The 15,559-nt window shown below is 46.9% G+C and overlaps 1 protein-coding gene across 2 annotated transcripts in view; it reads left to right on the top strand.

Moving 5' to 3' along the window:
- The first annotated feature begins 10,412 nt into the window (after nt 1-10,412).
- The window catches only part of ATL1 (atlastin GTPase 1), an 80,667-nt gene continuing 75,520 nt past the window's right edge, over nt 10,413-15,559 (top strand). For both annotated transcript variants that reach the window (XM_063947556.1, XM_063947555.1), the window contains exon 1: nt 10,413-10,518. In XM_063947556.1, the coding sequence (XP_063803626.1) occupies nt 10,485-10,518 (34 nt within the window). In that variant the 5' untranslated portion in view covers nt 10,413-10,484. The remainder of the gene's footprint in view (nt 10,519-15,559) is intronic.

Below are 15,559 nucleotides of genomic sequence, written 5' to 3'. Positions count from 1 at the left end.
TCCGGGGGAAGTCCGCGGCCCGAGTTATGGGTCCCGGAACTATCCCCGGCCAGAAAGAGTACCTGAGGCCCCGGCTTCGGAAATCCCCGTAGGCCGCAACCCGCAGGAGCAGTGAAAACTGCTCCCCGATTCCGCGGCACCTCGGGGGGAATTAGCAGGGGCCACAGGAGGGTCAGGAAAGGTATTAGGGCAGGTAAGAGGGTTCTGGGAGTTGGGTTATATATTTTATTAGCTGCTGGTCCCGGGAGCTCTGTGAAAACACAGCTGCCTCCTTCAGCAGCTAGATCACGCCCCCCTAAGGATATTTCTGACACTGCCAGACAATATCTGTCTCATGGTACCACCGCCTCCCACTATATTCAGGAGGTATCCTCTGAGGCAGGTGTAATGGCAGCCAAGGCGTCTGCTACGTCTATACTGACTCGCCGAATTCTGTGGTTGAGGTCCTGGAAGGTAGACCTGGACTCCAAAAAGACCTTGGAAGTGCTCCCTTTTAAGGGAGACATCCTCTTTAGGGAGGATCTGAACAAGATTGTGACTAACTTGGCGACTGCTAAGACTGCGTTTCTCCCAAGTACTAATCCTTCTGCACCGAAGGCTAAGAGCACCACCTTTCGTTCCTTTCGACCTCAAGGGAAAGCAAAGAGCCAGGCGTACCCGAGACAGGCTTGTGCTTCCAAAACCACTAAGCCCAAACCTAAACAATCCTGGGCCGCCCGTCAGCCTGCTTCCAAACAAGACAAGCCTGCTGCATGACGGGCCGGTCCTCCCCCTGGGGGATCCCAGGGTGGAAGGCCGACTTCTGCAATTCGCCCAGGTCTGGTTAAGGACCACTTCAGATGCCTGGGTGCGTGAAGTTGTCTCTCATGGGTACACTGTCTCTTTCAAGAGACGCCACCCTCGCCAGTTCTGCACAATGGTTATTCCTTCGGATCCGTTGAAAGCACAAGCTCTACACCTGGTGGTGCGATCCCTTCTGGACACAGGAGTGGTAGTGCCGATACCTCTGTCCCAGAGAGGCAGAGGATATTATTTGACCCTGTTTCTAGTCCCGAAACCCAATGGGTCCTTCCGGCCTATACTCAACCTTAAATCATTTAACAAATTTGTGAGAGTGTCCAAATTCCGTATGGAAACTCTGCACTCTATTGTACTGGCCATGGAACCCGAAGACTATATGGTATCCCTGGACATACAGGATGCTTACATACATATACCTATTGCCATATCGCATCAGCAATATCTGCGGTTTGCTATTGGCAACCTACATTATCAGTTCCAGGCTCTGCCATTTGGACTGGCCACGGCCCCTCGGATCTTCACCAAGGTCATGGCCGTGATGATGGCCCTTCTCCGCCATCAGGGAATCAGGATCCTGCCGTAGCTGGATGACTTGCTGATCCTGGCGAACTCCCAAGATGTTCTCCTCCGTTATCTGGAATTGACGGTCCAATTCCTACAAACCCACGGGTGGCTCATCAACTGGAAAAAGGCATCGCTGGTCCCTGCTTGGAGCATGGTGCACCTGGGAGCTTTGCTGGACACACACAGCCAAAGACTGTTTCTGTCTCCAGAGAAAGTCCTAAAACTTCGGAACAGGATCAGATACTTCCTTTCTTTCCCAAGAGTGTCGATAGACTCGGCGATGCAAGTACTAAGCCTCATGGTGTCGGTTTTCAACATGGTAGAGTATGCTCAATTTCATTCCCACCCTCTGCAGCGGTTAATCCTTGCCAAGAGGGACGGCCTGACCCATCGGATCAGGTCTCAAATTATCTCCTTGACTCCGGAGGTTCGTCTGTCACTGAGCTGGTGGCTACAGGACCAACAGTTGAGCAGGGGCCATCCCTTCTGGATCTCCAACTGGGTCCTACTGACAACGGACGCCAGTCTGCAGGGTCGGGGTGCGGTGTTAGAGCAACACTCTCTCCAGGGTCGGTGGACCAAGGAGGAATCTCTCCTCCCGATAAACATTCTAGAATTGCAGGCAGTGTTCAATGCATTGACGCTTGCCCTGCCTCTGATACAGAACAGGCCTGTTCAAGTACAATCAGACAACGCCACCACAGTGGCATACAGAAATCATCAAGGCGGCACTCGAAGCCGCATTGGCAATGACGGAAGTATCAAATATCCTTCGTTAGGCGGAACGCCGTCTGCCAGCAGTATCGGCAGTGTTCTTTCCTCAACTGTCAGGACATCCACGCCAGAGAGTGGAGTATTCATCTGGAATTCTTTCAACTCCTAGTAGACAACTGGGGCCTACCAGATGTAGATCTGATGGCGTCTCAACACAATCACAAGGTTCCGGTCTTTGGATCAAGGACAAGGGATCCTCAAGCAGCGTTCGTGGATGCACTGGCAATTCCATGGAACTTTCAGCTGCCATACGTGTTCCCTCCAGTGTCTCTCCTGCCCAGGATACTACGGAAGTTCAAGCAAGAAGGAGAAATACTACTTCTAGTCGCTCCAGCGTGGTCCAGACAGCATTGGTTCTCAGACCTGCAGGGTCTATCAATCGAGCGTCCTCTTCTACTTCCTCAACACCCAGACCTCCTCGTTCCAGGCCCTTGTGTCTATCCAGACCTGGCCAGACTGCTTTGACGGCGTGGCTCTTGTAGCTTCACTCCTGAGAGGCAGTTATCCAAACTATGCTGAAGACCCGCAAACCGGCTTCTAATCGGGCGATTATCATATGACTGCGCTTGCGTATGCATCGCAATGCACAGGCGCAAGACCAAACGGCGTACGCAAGGTGATTGATGTGAAGCTGACGTTTCTGGGTGGTAACTGGCCGTTTTCTGGGAGTGTCAGGAAAAACACAGGCATTCCCAAGTGTTTTCTGGGAGGGTGTGTGACGTCAGCTACGGCCCCGATCAGCCTGATTCTATAGCACTGTAGGAGTAGGTCTTGGGCTACACACAGTATAGAAATATCATTCAATGGTGAGTGAGTTGCGAATGGATTTGCAGCTGTCCACTGTCTGTCAAAGGCGGGGCCATAGTAATGATGAACATTACAGATTATCGTAAGGAGATTGAGCGTCAGCTAGCAGAACCTGGGGTATATGATAAATTGCCTGGCGATCCTACACCGCAGTACCAAAAGGAACTGTACAATATTTTAGCATTGGCTAAACAAGATGGAAAGATTTCACCAAAATTATTCCCAATCCTCTATAAACAGTACCAGATGGTACCTATATTGTACACATTACCTAAATTGCATAAAAATCCACTGCAACCCCTGGGGAGGCCAATTATATCGGCAAGAGATTCATTATATCAACCAGTGGCACGCCTTCTGGATTATGTTCTACAACCTCTGCTTCCAATGAAAAGGTCATTCCTTAAGGACACCACAAGTTTTTTGAATTTACTAGCAGGATTCAACGAATTGCCAACAAGTACTTTATTATGTTGCCTCGACGTATGTAGTCTTTATACGTCTATCCCGCATGATGAAGGGCTTCATGCCATGGAAATTTTCCTTAGAGAACACCTTCTGGACACAGTTTTTGATAAAGATCTCTTTTTACAGCTCCTGTCTTTGACCCTACATCGGGATTTTTTCCTTTATGATGGCAAGTTCTATAAACAACAGCTAGGTTGTGCGATGGGATCATCGGTCGAACCATGATATGCGAACATTTATATGTTTTTGCAGGTAGAAAGGATGTTCTTTGTGGATCACAATATCTCTAAATACATCTTGCTTTACACACGCTATATCGATGACGTGTTTGTCTTATGCTCTGGTGGGGCGACATTATTTGAAAACCTGATGAACGCCATTAAAGCACAACAGAGTCCAATTAAATTTACATTTACTTACAGTCAGGATTCGGCACAATTCTGGGATGTGATGATTAAGGTCCATAATAGAATAATTACCACGGAGATCTTCTATAAACCCACTGACAGGAATACTGTTCTGTCAGCCTCTAGTCACCATCCGAAGGCTCTCAAAAAGGGCCTGACGTTTCCCAGATGATAAGAGTGGCAAGAATTACGAGTGAAGTGATCGCTGTTCCTAAACATCTTCATGAACTCATTGTCATATTCCTAGAAGGGGGATATGATAAACAGGAGCTATTTTTGTCTAAACAGAAGGTATTGGGAATGCAACGGGAACATCTACTGCAACCAAAGGTAAAAGGATGAGCGAGAGATTATGCCTTGGTCTAGTACGTTTACAACCGCAAGCCCTGTTATCAGACATGCCACCCATGCATTGTAGCCCATTATTAAATCAGACAAAGATTTACCATCATTGAAAGAACTCAGACCTTGTGGCTGCCTTTAGACGAGGACGCAACCTTCGGAACTTTCTTGTGCATTCTGATATTACAGGGATGAATGTCCCCAAGGCTCCTAACGTATACACCAAGGCCCCTGGATGTTATAAATGCGCTCAGTGCGAAACTTGCAAATTTGTAATTAATACCAAAAGTTTTAAAAACATCCTCATAATGACCACATATTCAACATCAGACATGTATTAACCTGCACAATATCGCATGTGGTCTATGTAATTATATGCCCATGTGGCCTATATTACATGGGCCAGACTATAAGGAAGTTTCGCGAAAGGATGGCTCTTCATAGATCAGCTATCAAAGCTGCCTTGCTAGGTAAAGAGATTGAACAGCCAGTAGCAAGGCACTTTAAACAACAAGGACACAGCCTTGCATCTCTGAAGTACGTGATCATTGACCACATTAAGGAATCCATCAGAGGGGGAGATAGAGCAAAGAAGCTGCTTAACTTGGATCTTCAGTTGGATCTTAAGTTGGATCTTCAGAATGAACACTGTACACCCGTACGGTCTTAATCAAAAAAATAATTGGAACTCATTAGCTTGATTTATTCTTGTAGTTAGTTCTTTGCAGGATCTATCTTTTTTAGTAATCATTAATATATAGCATTTACCATATAACAAATATATATATACTTGTTATTACTAAGATAATGTACTTTAGATGTCTATAATATATAAGTAGCTGATATCGCCTTGGGTGTTATTTGCACCATGTTTTTAATATATTTTTAAATATTTAGGTGAGGCTCCCCATGGTGTCAGTGAGTACACAGAAGCAAGCCACTACACGCAGATGACGGCTGGAGCGATCCCTGGGGCAAAGCAGAACAGCCCTGTGTGAACAGCGTACACGGTTGGTTACGGGTGGAACGCCAGACGGACTTCCGGCCCCAGGTGGAATGCACTGACCGGAAGTGCGGTAGGCGGATGCGGAAATGTACCAGACGGTGCGGCACTTAGAGCACAAAAAAGGACTTGCTTGTCAACGTTTCAGTTTATGGGCAAACTGTTTTCAAGCAAGTTCTATCGTTTGTCCTTTTTTGTGCTCTGAGCACCGCACCTATGGAGGAGCTATGTTGGAACTGGTGATGGCACCAAGTCAGGTAGTATCATTATTTCTCATACATCCTAGAGGATACTGGGGCTCCAATTAATACCATGGGGTATAGACGGGTCCACTAGGAGCCATGGAAAGCTTATTCAGCTTCAAATTTACAGTCCTTTTGGACAGCTAAGTTTGCGGGAAAATCCAGAGGTTCTTCTACAGCCTTCAGAGGCGCAAGAGGTAAACCACGCAAACCAGCAACTACAGGTGCTCAGGAACAGAGCTCAGGCTCTGCTTCCTCAGAGCCTTCAGCATGACTGTGGACCGGGAGGCCTGGAGGACTGTCAGGTGGGAGCCCGACTAAACTTCTTCAGTCACATCTGGTCAAGTTAGTGTCGGGATCCCTGGGTCATAGATCTTCTTTCCCAGGGCTACAGACTGGAGTTCCAAGAGCTCCCACCTCACAGATTATTCAAATCAGGCTTACCAGCTTCAAAAGAGGCAAGTATAACTTTACAGCAGGCCATCCAAAAACTGGTACAGACTCAGGTCATTGTTCCAGTTCCACCTTATCTGCACAACAAGGGGTACTATTCCAGCTTGTTTGTAGTACCGAAACCAGACGGATCGGTACCACCAATTCTGAACCTCAAGTCCTTGAACCCGTTCTTAAGAGTGTTCAAGTTCAAGATGGAGTCTCTAAGAGCGGTGATCTCAGGTCTGGAGGAAGGGGAATTCCTAGTGTCTCTGGATATCAAGGATGCGTACCTTCACATTCCGATCTGGCCACCTCATCAGGCTTATCTACGGTTTGCACTGCAGGACTGTCACTACCAGTTCCAGCCCCTGCCATTTGGTCTCTCCACGGCACCAAGGGTGTTTACCAAATTGATGGCAGAGATGATGTTTCTACTCCGCAAACAGGGAGTGAACATAATTCCATACCTGGACGATGTTCTGATAAAGCGCCGTCCAGGGAGAGGTTGATGGACAGCATTGGTCTCTCAACCAAACTTCTCCAGGATCACGGGTGGATTCTGAACCTTCTGAAATCTCACCTAGAGCCAACACGGAGGCTCCCATTCCTGGGAATGATACTGGACACGGAGTCGCAGAAAGTGTTCCTTCCGTTGGAAAAGGCATTGGTAATCCAGTCGATGGTTTGGGATGTCCTGAAGCCAACCAGGATATTGGTGCATCTATGCATTCGCCTTCTGGGGAAAATGGTGGCCTCTTACGAGGCGCTTCAATATGGAAGGTTTCACGCAAGACCCTTCCAGCTCGATTTGTTGGACAAATGGTCCAGATCGCATCTTCACATGCACCAGATGATTCGTCTGTCGCCAAAAGCCAGGATCTCCCTTCTGTGGTGGCTACAGATTTCTCACCTCATAGAGGAGGGTCGGAGGTTCAGAATTCCGGACTGGATCCTGTTAACCATGGACGCAAGCCTCCGAGGTCGGGGAGCAGTCACCCAGGGGGTGCAGTTTCAAGGAAAATTGTCAAGTCAGAAAGTCATCCTTCCAATCAACATTCTGGAACTCAGGGCCATATACAACGCCCTTCTGCAGGCCTCTTTTCTTCACGATCGGGCCATTCAAGTCCAGTCGGACAATGTGACGGCAGTGACATAGATAAACCGACAGGGCGGAACGAAAAGCAGAGCAGCAATGTCAGAGGTGTCAAGAATTCTCCTATGGGCAGAAAAAAAACGCTGTGGCATTGTCAGCAGTTTTCATTCCGGGAGTAGACAACTGGGAAGCAGACTTCCTCAGCAGACACAACCTGCTCCCGGGGGAGTGGGGCCTTCACCTGGAAGTGTTCAGGTGCTTGACATGTTGGTGGGGATATCCACAAATCGACATGATGACCTCTCGTCTTAACAAGAAGCTCAAGCGGTATTGTTCCAGGTCGAGAGACCCACAGGCAGTGGCGGTAGACGCTCTGACGACTCCATGGGTCTATCAGATGGTGTACGTGTTTCCTCCACTTCCTCTGATCCCAAGAATTCTCAAAATAATAAAAAGGGAAAAGGTTCAAGCCATACTCATTGCTCGAGACTGCTCAAGAAGGGCCTGGTACGCGGACCTTTTGGAGATGCTCCTCGAAGATCCGTGGCCTCTACCTCTTCACAATGATCTTCTGCAACAGGGCCCGTTCGTCTATCAGGACTTACCGCGGCTACGTTTGACTGCTGATTCTAGCCAGAAGAGGGATCCCTAACAAGGTTATCCCGACTATGATCCAAGCTAGGAAGGGGGTAACGTCTAAACATTACCACCGTATTTGGAAGAAAAACGTCTCTTGGTGTGAGAGCAGAACTTATTCTGCGGTGGAATTTCACCTGGGATGTTTTCTGCTTTTTTTGCAGGCAGGTGTGGATGTGGGCCTACGTTTGGGCTCCATAAAAGTCCAGATTTCAGCGTTGTCCATTTTCTTTCAAAAACAATTGGCTTCTCTCCCTGAGGTCCAGACGATTTTGAAAGGTGCTCTGCCTCCCTTTGTGCATCCCACGGCACCTTGGGATCTAAATTTGGTGCTGCAGTTCCTCCAATCGGACTGGTTTGAACCATTACAGGAGGTGGACGTAAAATATCTTACGTCACACTGTTGGCCTTGGCTTCAGCAAGACGTGTGTCGGAGCTGTTGGCTTCGTCTCACAAGAGCCCCTATTTAATTTTCCATGAGGACAGAGCTGAACTCAGAACTCGTCAGCATTTTCTTCCGAATGTGGTGTCTTCATTTTATATCAACCAACCTATTGTGGTCCCAGTTATCACCGACACTTCCACTACTTCAAAGTCTTTGGATGTTTGAGGGCTTTGAAGGTATACGTAAAGAGGACAGCTCGTCACAGGAAATCCGACTCGCTGTTCGTTCTATATGATCCCAATAAAATTGGGTGTCCTGCTTCTAAGCAGACAATTGCACGCTGGATCAGGCTCACTATCCAGCATGGTCATTCCACGGCAGGCTTGCCGGTTCCAAAATCTGTACAGGCCCACTCTGCTAGGTCGGTGGGTTATTCCTGGGCGGCTGCCCGGGGTGTCTCGGCTTTACAGCTCTGCCGAGCAGCTACTTGGTCAGGTTCGAAACACGTTTGCTAAGTTCTACAATTTCAATACTTTGGCCTCTGAGGACCTTCAGTTTGGTCAATCAGTTCTGCAGGAACCTCAGCACTATCACACCGGTTTGGGAGCTTTGGTACATCCCCATGGTACTAAATGGAACCCCAGTATCCTCTAGGAAGTAAGAGAAAATATGATTTTAATTACCTAACCGTAAATCCTTTTCTCGTAGTCTGTAGAGGATACTGGGCGCCCGCCCGGTGCTTCGTTCTTCCTGCACTGTTACTTGGTTAAGTATTGTTGGTTCAGCTGTTGCTGTTCCTGTTTAAAGTTTGGTTAGCATAGCTTTACTCTGTTTTGTGTGTACTGGTTTGGAATCTCACCACTATCCTTTATTTCCTTCTCTCAAAGTATGCCCGTCTCCTCTGGCACAGTTTCCTAGACTGAGTCTGGTAGGAGGGGCATAGAGGGAGGAGCCAGCCCACACTATCAAATTCTTAAAGTACCCATAGCTCCTAGTGGACCCGTCTATACCCAATGGTACTAAATGGAACCCCAGTATCCTCTACGGACTACGAGAAAAGGATTACCGGTAGGTAATTAAAATCCTATTTTAACTAGAGTGCCGCAACAATGGCCCTCATTCCGAGTTGATCGCTAGCTGCTTTCGGTTGCAGCGCAGCGATTAGGTAAAAAAGCGGCACTTCTGCGCATGCGTATGCGCCGCCGTGCGCACGCACCATGTACTTTCACACAAAACTATGCTGTTTTACACAAGCTCGAGCGACTCATTTCAGTCGCACGGCTGATCGGGGAGTGATTGACAGGAAAGGGGCGTTTCTTGGAGGTAACTGAGCGTTTTCCGGGAGTGTGCTAAAAAATGCAGGCGTGCCGACCAACAGGGACTATTTCCACTCGTGGGTGTCCACGACACCCATAGAGTGGGAATAGAACCCGTGGCGACCGCAGGTCGCCACCGAGCCCGCAGCGTGGCGAGCGCAGTGTGGCGAGCGCAGCGTGGCGAGCGCAGCGTGCCCGCAAGGGGCTTGCTGCACTCGCCCCTCCCCGCCGGGATCCCGGCGTCGGTATGCTGACCGGCAGTCAGGAGACCGCCGGTCAGCCATACTACACCCGGCTATAGATATATCTGCAGAGCCATTGATCTGCGATATATCTATCGGTGTGTACCCAGTATTACAGTCAACAAGTGAAGGGAGTGATGAGTGGACATTATCTGGCTGGAAGGGGCCGGTTCAGTAACAGCCTGATTGCTGCTTTGTGTACAGCTGTGAGCGGTGTCATTACCTTTCTGGGAGACCCAGGTAATGGGCATTGCAGTACAGCAAACCTGAGGCTACAGATACACATTCTGTTGGTATTCAGATGATTGATTCTGGCCAAAGTAACAAGCAGAATTGATATTCTAGTTCTGTATTGTAGCCCTTGCAGTCATGTATTCCATGGCCTCGGTTAAGGTGAGAGGCACATTAGTGAGTGGTAACGTAGAATGAAATAATCCTGTTTTCCCACAAAACATGCCTACTGCAATTTGCTCACCTTCAACACTCGTGTAGACATGGCACCTTCTATGGATAGTTACACCACTGTGCACAAGCGCAGCGACCCCTAGCATCCAATCAGACAGACACATTCATTTGTGCAGCTTGCACTAGACTGGCGGTTATAGGTTCCTGCACTCTACTACGCATGCACCTAGATTAGTTCAGCATTTCCTTTATGTACTGTATTGCTGTTTCCTTGCATTGTATTAATATATGTATTACATTCCAATTAAATATCAACATTAATATCAATCTGGGTTTATGTTTTCTGCATCTCAGTTTTGCCAAATACAATATGTACACTGTGTATATAAGTGTATGCACTGTCTTTGCTGTACATTATTGCACTGAGCTCTCCAGATCACATGACTGTGGTCCTCCTCCTCCTCCTCCTCCTCCTCCTCCTCCTTCTCTCAGCATCTCTCATCCTGCAGAGTCTCCATCACCAGACCCGTTACACCCTCCTGCTGCCCACAGCCTCACCCTGCCATGGCCAGGAACCGTAAGGAGAGGAACAGCTGGGGTGAGTACGCCCCTCTCACCCCATGGGGTTTCCGAACCAGCTTATTAGGGATTCACTCTATGTCCAGGGTGTGTTCTCTGCCCCTACACTACCCATTGTATTGTGCTGTGTGTCACTCTGCCGTGTATAATGCATTGTGTTGTTGTGTGGTGCAGCTGTATAATGCTGGCTTTGTGTCATCAGATTGCGTATTAGAACTGATTTCTGTGCAGCCCTTCTCTTCACACCTATGCGCCGGATAGACTGTGAGGCTGCAAGACCTGAGCTGCTGCGGAACATCTTATAAACGGGGATATAAATGAGTGTCTTACTGCTGTACAGGCTCATTCAGAGGTGCAAACTCATTCCAGCAAGTCACCGTTTCAAGAAGTTCCGCAGCAGCCACTGACTGTGCTACACTTTGTTTTGTGATGCCAGGCTTTGTGTTATTAATGTTGGTAGGCTGCCCCCTGTACTACCAGTGCTGTTCCCCTGCCACTAATTCTCGTCTGGTATTCATGCCAGTTTACCTCTGTTACCACTGTTACCTATCTACCACCAGTGCTAACCTGCAATCCATGCCAGCTTATGTGCCACCAGTGCTGAAGCTTTCCGCAAGTAGTGGCCTACTATCCATGCTGGCCTACTTGTTCCAGTACTGGCGTCCCCAGCCTGCACTGCTTCATTCCATTTATCCCTGCCAGCATTGCTGCATCATGCCACCAATTATACACCTGTTGTGTATACTACACCTGCACCTTGCCACTAATGATAGACATCACCCTACTCCCTCATCACTGCTGCCCTCTGCTGCCGGTAGTTATCCTAATCATAATGGCTGCACCCTACCGCTGTATGTATGTCATCTTACTCCTGCCAGCATAAATGCACTTTTCTGCTATTGTAAGTCTGACATTGATGCCACTCTGCCCAGCCATCACTGATGCCCACTGCCACCAATGCTAGCCTACAAGGCGTGCTGTTCTGTGTTTACCACCCAAGCAGGAGTTATATTCAGTCCGGCTTGCCATGCTGTATGCCAGGCCATCCGTATTTATTTCTCCTTAACAAACGTTACAGCTGTAATAAGAGAAACATAAACCATCTGAGCTATTAGTTGTACTTGTGTGGTTATGATGGTAAAATATACTGGTGAAACACATTAATGCTGGTGCGTACACAATTTAAGTCCACTCAGAAAAAAAAACATTGAGTATCTGCAACTATCATAAGATATGCGCAGTACACTACAAGGGGTCTGATTCTGATTTGGTAGCAGGGTAAAAAAAAGCATGTAAGTTTGTATCTGGAACAAACCCTGTTGCCATGCAAGGGGAGGAAATTCCTTTATATTGTTTCTGTGCAGGGTAAATACAGTCTGGTTTTGCATGTTGCCCACAAATGTTAGACAGCTCATTGGGCCTGATTCATGTTTGTAAGTAAAGCAACCATGGGCCTAATTCAGAGTTGATCGCAGCAGCAAATTTGTTAGCAGTTGGGCAAAACCATGGGGGTCATTCCGAGTTGTTAGCTCGTTGACGATTTTCGCAACGGAGCGATTAAGGCAAAAATGTGCATGCGCATGGTACGCAGTGCGCATGCGGTAAGTATTTTAGCACAAAACTTAGTAGATTTACTCACGTCCGAACAAAGAATTTTCATCGTTGAAGTGATCGGAGTGTGATTGACAGGAAGTGGGTGTTTCTGGGCGGAAACTGGCCGTTTTCTGGGAGTGTGCGGAAAAACGCAGGCGTGTCAGGGAAAAACGCAGGAGTGTCTGGAGAAACAAGGGAATGGCTGGCCGAACGCAGGGCGTGTTTGTGACGTCAAACCAGGAACGAAACGGCCTGAGCTGATCGCAATCTGTGAGTAGGTCTGGAGCTACTCAGAAACTGCTAAGAAATTTCTATTCGCAATTCTGCTAATCTTTCGTTCGCTGTTCTGCTAAGCTAAGATACACTCCCAGAGGGCGGCGGCCTAGCGTGTGCAATGCTGCTAAAATCTGCTAGCACGCGAACAACTCGGAATGACCCCCAATGTGCAGTGCAGGTGGGACAGATATAACATGTGCAGAGAGAGTGAGATTTGGGTGGGGTGTATTCAAACTGAAATTTAAATTGCAGTGTAAAAATAAAGCAGCCAGTATTTTCCCTGCACAGAAACAAAATAACCCACCCAAATCTAACTCTCTCTGCACATGTTATATCTGCCTCCCCTGCAGTGCACATGGTTTTGCCCAATTGCTAACAGAATTCCTCCTGCGATCAACTTGGAATTACCCCCATGTTACTATGCAAGGGGAGCAAATACATCTATATTATTTCTGTGCAGGGTAAATACAGGCTGCTTTATTTGTACACTGCAATTTAGATTTCAGTTTGAACACACCCCACCCAAACCTAACTCTCTCTGTACATGTTACATCTGCCCCACCTGCAGTGCAAAAAGGTTTTGTCCAGTTGCTTGCTTTTTTGCTTTGCTTCCACATATTATGCCAGACATACGTAACATACACTTACACCCATGTATACAGCCAGTTGTTTTGTTTCCAAAATATGCAGTTGCTATTAGATATCAGTAATAATAATAATAATAATAATAAAATGATTTAATACAAATAATAAACACCTCATCTCACATACATAAAAAAAGTTTGCTTAAACACACACACACAAAAGCAAAATATCATTTATTCCTGCGTAATGAAGAAAGCACACATACTTTACCAACATTCTGTCGTAGAGAATTGGGGCAAGGTGGCGTGTGGATGATAGAGGGTGTGGCCATACATGTCACAGGGGGGCATGACCTGCGCTTATGAATTGCTAGGTCACCTAGATGTGTTGGGACACCCGTTCACTGATGCTCTGCGAATGGGATTTACCTCCCCAACTGCCTGGCCAATTGGGATAATGAAGGCAGGACAGAAACCCCGAAACGGTGACTGTCCTACCTACATCAAACATACCACTCTGCATCAGCAGTGTATTCCCAAACAGCCAATCACAAGCAGTTCACTAGTGCTGCTGCGCTGGACATAAATGAAAACGCCTCTCCCTGCCCCATACTAGCTCTCCAGGTGCAGCCTGATGTAAGGCCGTGTACACACGGTGAGATTCGGACTTATCCGATTCTCACTGTGCGACGGGGGGCCGGGTCGGCACTTAGCCAGTATCGCAAGCACATAATGAGTGTGCTTGCGATCCTGGTTCTGTGCGATTTTGGCTAAATGTCAATCTTGACTATCTCTTCTATAGAGATAAGGTGTGTACACACGGTAAGATCTTTTCTTCCGATTCTGACTATATAGTCAGAATCGGAAGAAAAGATAGTGCAGATCGCAAGGTGACAGTCACCTTGCGATCCCGATCCGATGCCGATGCGCGGCCCCGCGCGGTCGTCATCGGCCGAAAAAATAGGCTGTGCAGGCAAGTCAATCCTGCCTATCTCTACAGAAGAGATAGTCAGGATTGACACTTAGCCAAAATCGCACAGAACCAGGATCGCAAGCACACTCATTATGTGCTTGCGATACTGGCTAAGTGCCGACCCGGCCCCCCGTCGCACAGTGAGAATCGGATAAGTCCGAATCTCACCGTGTGTACACGGCCATAGTCAGGATTGACTTGCTCGCACAGCCTATTTTTTCGGCCGATGCCGACCGCGCGGGGCCGTGCATCGGCATCGGATCGGGATCGCAAGGTGACTGTCACCTTGCGATCTGCACTATCTTTTCTTCCGATTCTGACTATATAGTCAGAATCGGAAGAAAAGATCTTACCGTGTGTACACACCTTAAATGCCAGAATCATCCAAATCTGCACAGGCTACCTTTCTAGGCAGACCACAAGATACTCCCGCTGCTGCAGCCCACATAATGTATATTGAGTATATTGGCTGCCCAGATCACATACTGTTCTAACACTCTCGCCATATGGGCAGCTTCATCCTCCTGGGGCCCATTCATTCTTCCATGTATAGTAATTATAGTCCTGTGACCCTGGTGTGTGGAAAATCCATTTGTCAGTGTGACGTATAGGGTGGGTCTTTAGCACTGCAGATATTCTGTTTGCTATGGGCTGTATATATATATATATATATATATATATATATATACATACACACACACACACACACACACACACACACACACACACACACATATATATATATATATATATATATGTATACATACACATACATACAGATGGGTCCATGGTTATCTTGGCTAGTTTGCTGCGCCTAGGCACAACATGGTTTATTTACATAAACCCTTCATCTATTGTTCTCAGCTGCAATACAATACAGAGAACAATACATCAGGGGATTAAGTCATTACAGCAGGGGATTAAGTCATTACCGCAGGGGATTAAGTCCGACTGCCCAGTCTCAGTTAATCCTATTAAAGGTCAAGATAAACATGGACCCATCTGTATGCATTATCTATATGGAAGGCACCCGGTAAATTGTTTATTTGGAGGTAGCAGTGAGTGCCTAACATCGCAATATCTATATCTATATCTATATCTATATATCTATATATCTATATATCTATATATATATATATATATATATTTATTTAAAGCCGCACTAACGTACTGCATGAAAAGCTTCCACTGGGGTGTCATCCAAGGAGTCCCAAATAGGGGTGTCCAAATATAGAGAAGAGTGAAGGATCACTCACCAGATTTCAAATGCACAGTCACTTTATTTAATATTTGGGATTTAGCAAGTATTAAATAAAGTGACTGTGCATTTGAAATCTGGTGAGTGGTCCTTCACTCTTCTCTCTCTCTCTCTCTATATCTATCCTGGTAATGTAAAGTGAACGCCCTCTGTACCCTGTATTACTAAAATAATTTATTTTATACTCTCAGCGGCCAACGGGGCCTGCGCGAGACTGGATAATGTCATGGCTATATTTATACCAAATACACTCTGCCGGATAATAATATAATGGAACAATGCAACATATTTATGTGTGACAGACGCAGCATTCTCTGTAGTTCTTTTTATATAAATATAATATAACATTATATCAGATATTTGTTTTGTTCATCAA

Source organism: Pseudophryne corroboree, chromosome 12 (genome assembly GCF_028390025.1).
Source record: "Pseudophryne corroboree isolate aPseCor3 chromosome 12, aPseCor3.hap2, whole genome shotgun sequence".
NCBI classification, from domain to species: domain Eukaryota; kingdom Metazoa; phylum Chordata; class Amphibia; order Anura; family Myobatrachidae; genus Pseudophryne; species Pseudophryne corroboree.
This window is presented reverse-complemented; position numbering and strand designations above follow the sequence as displayed.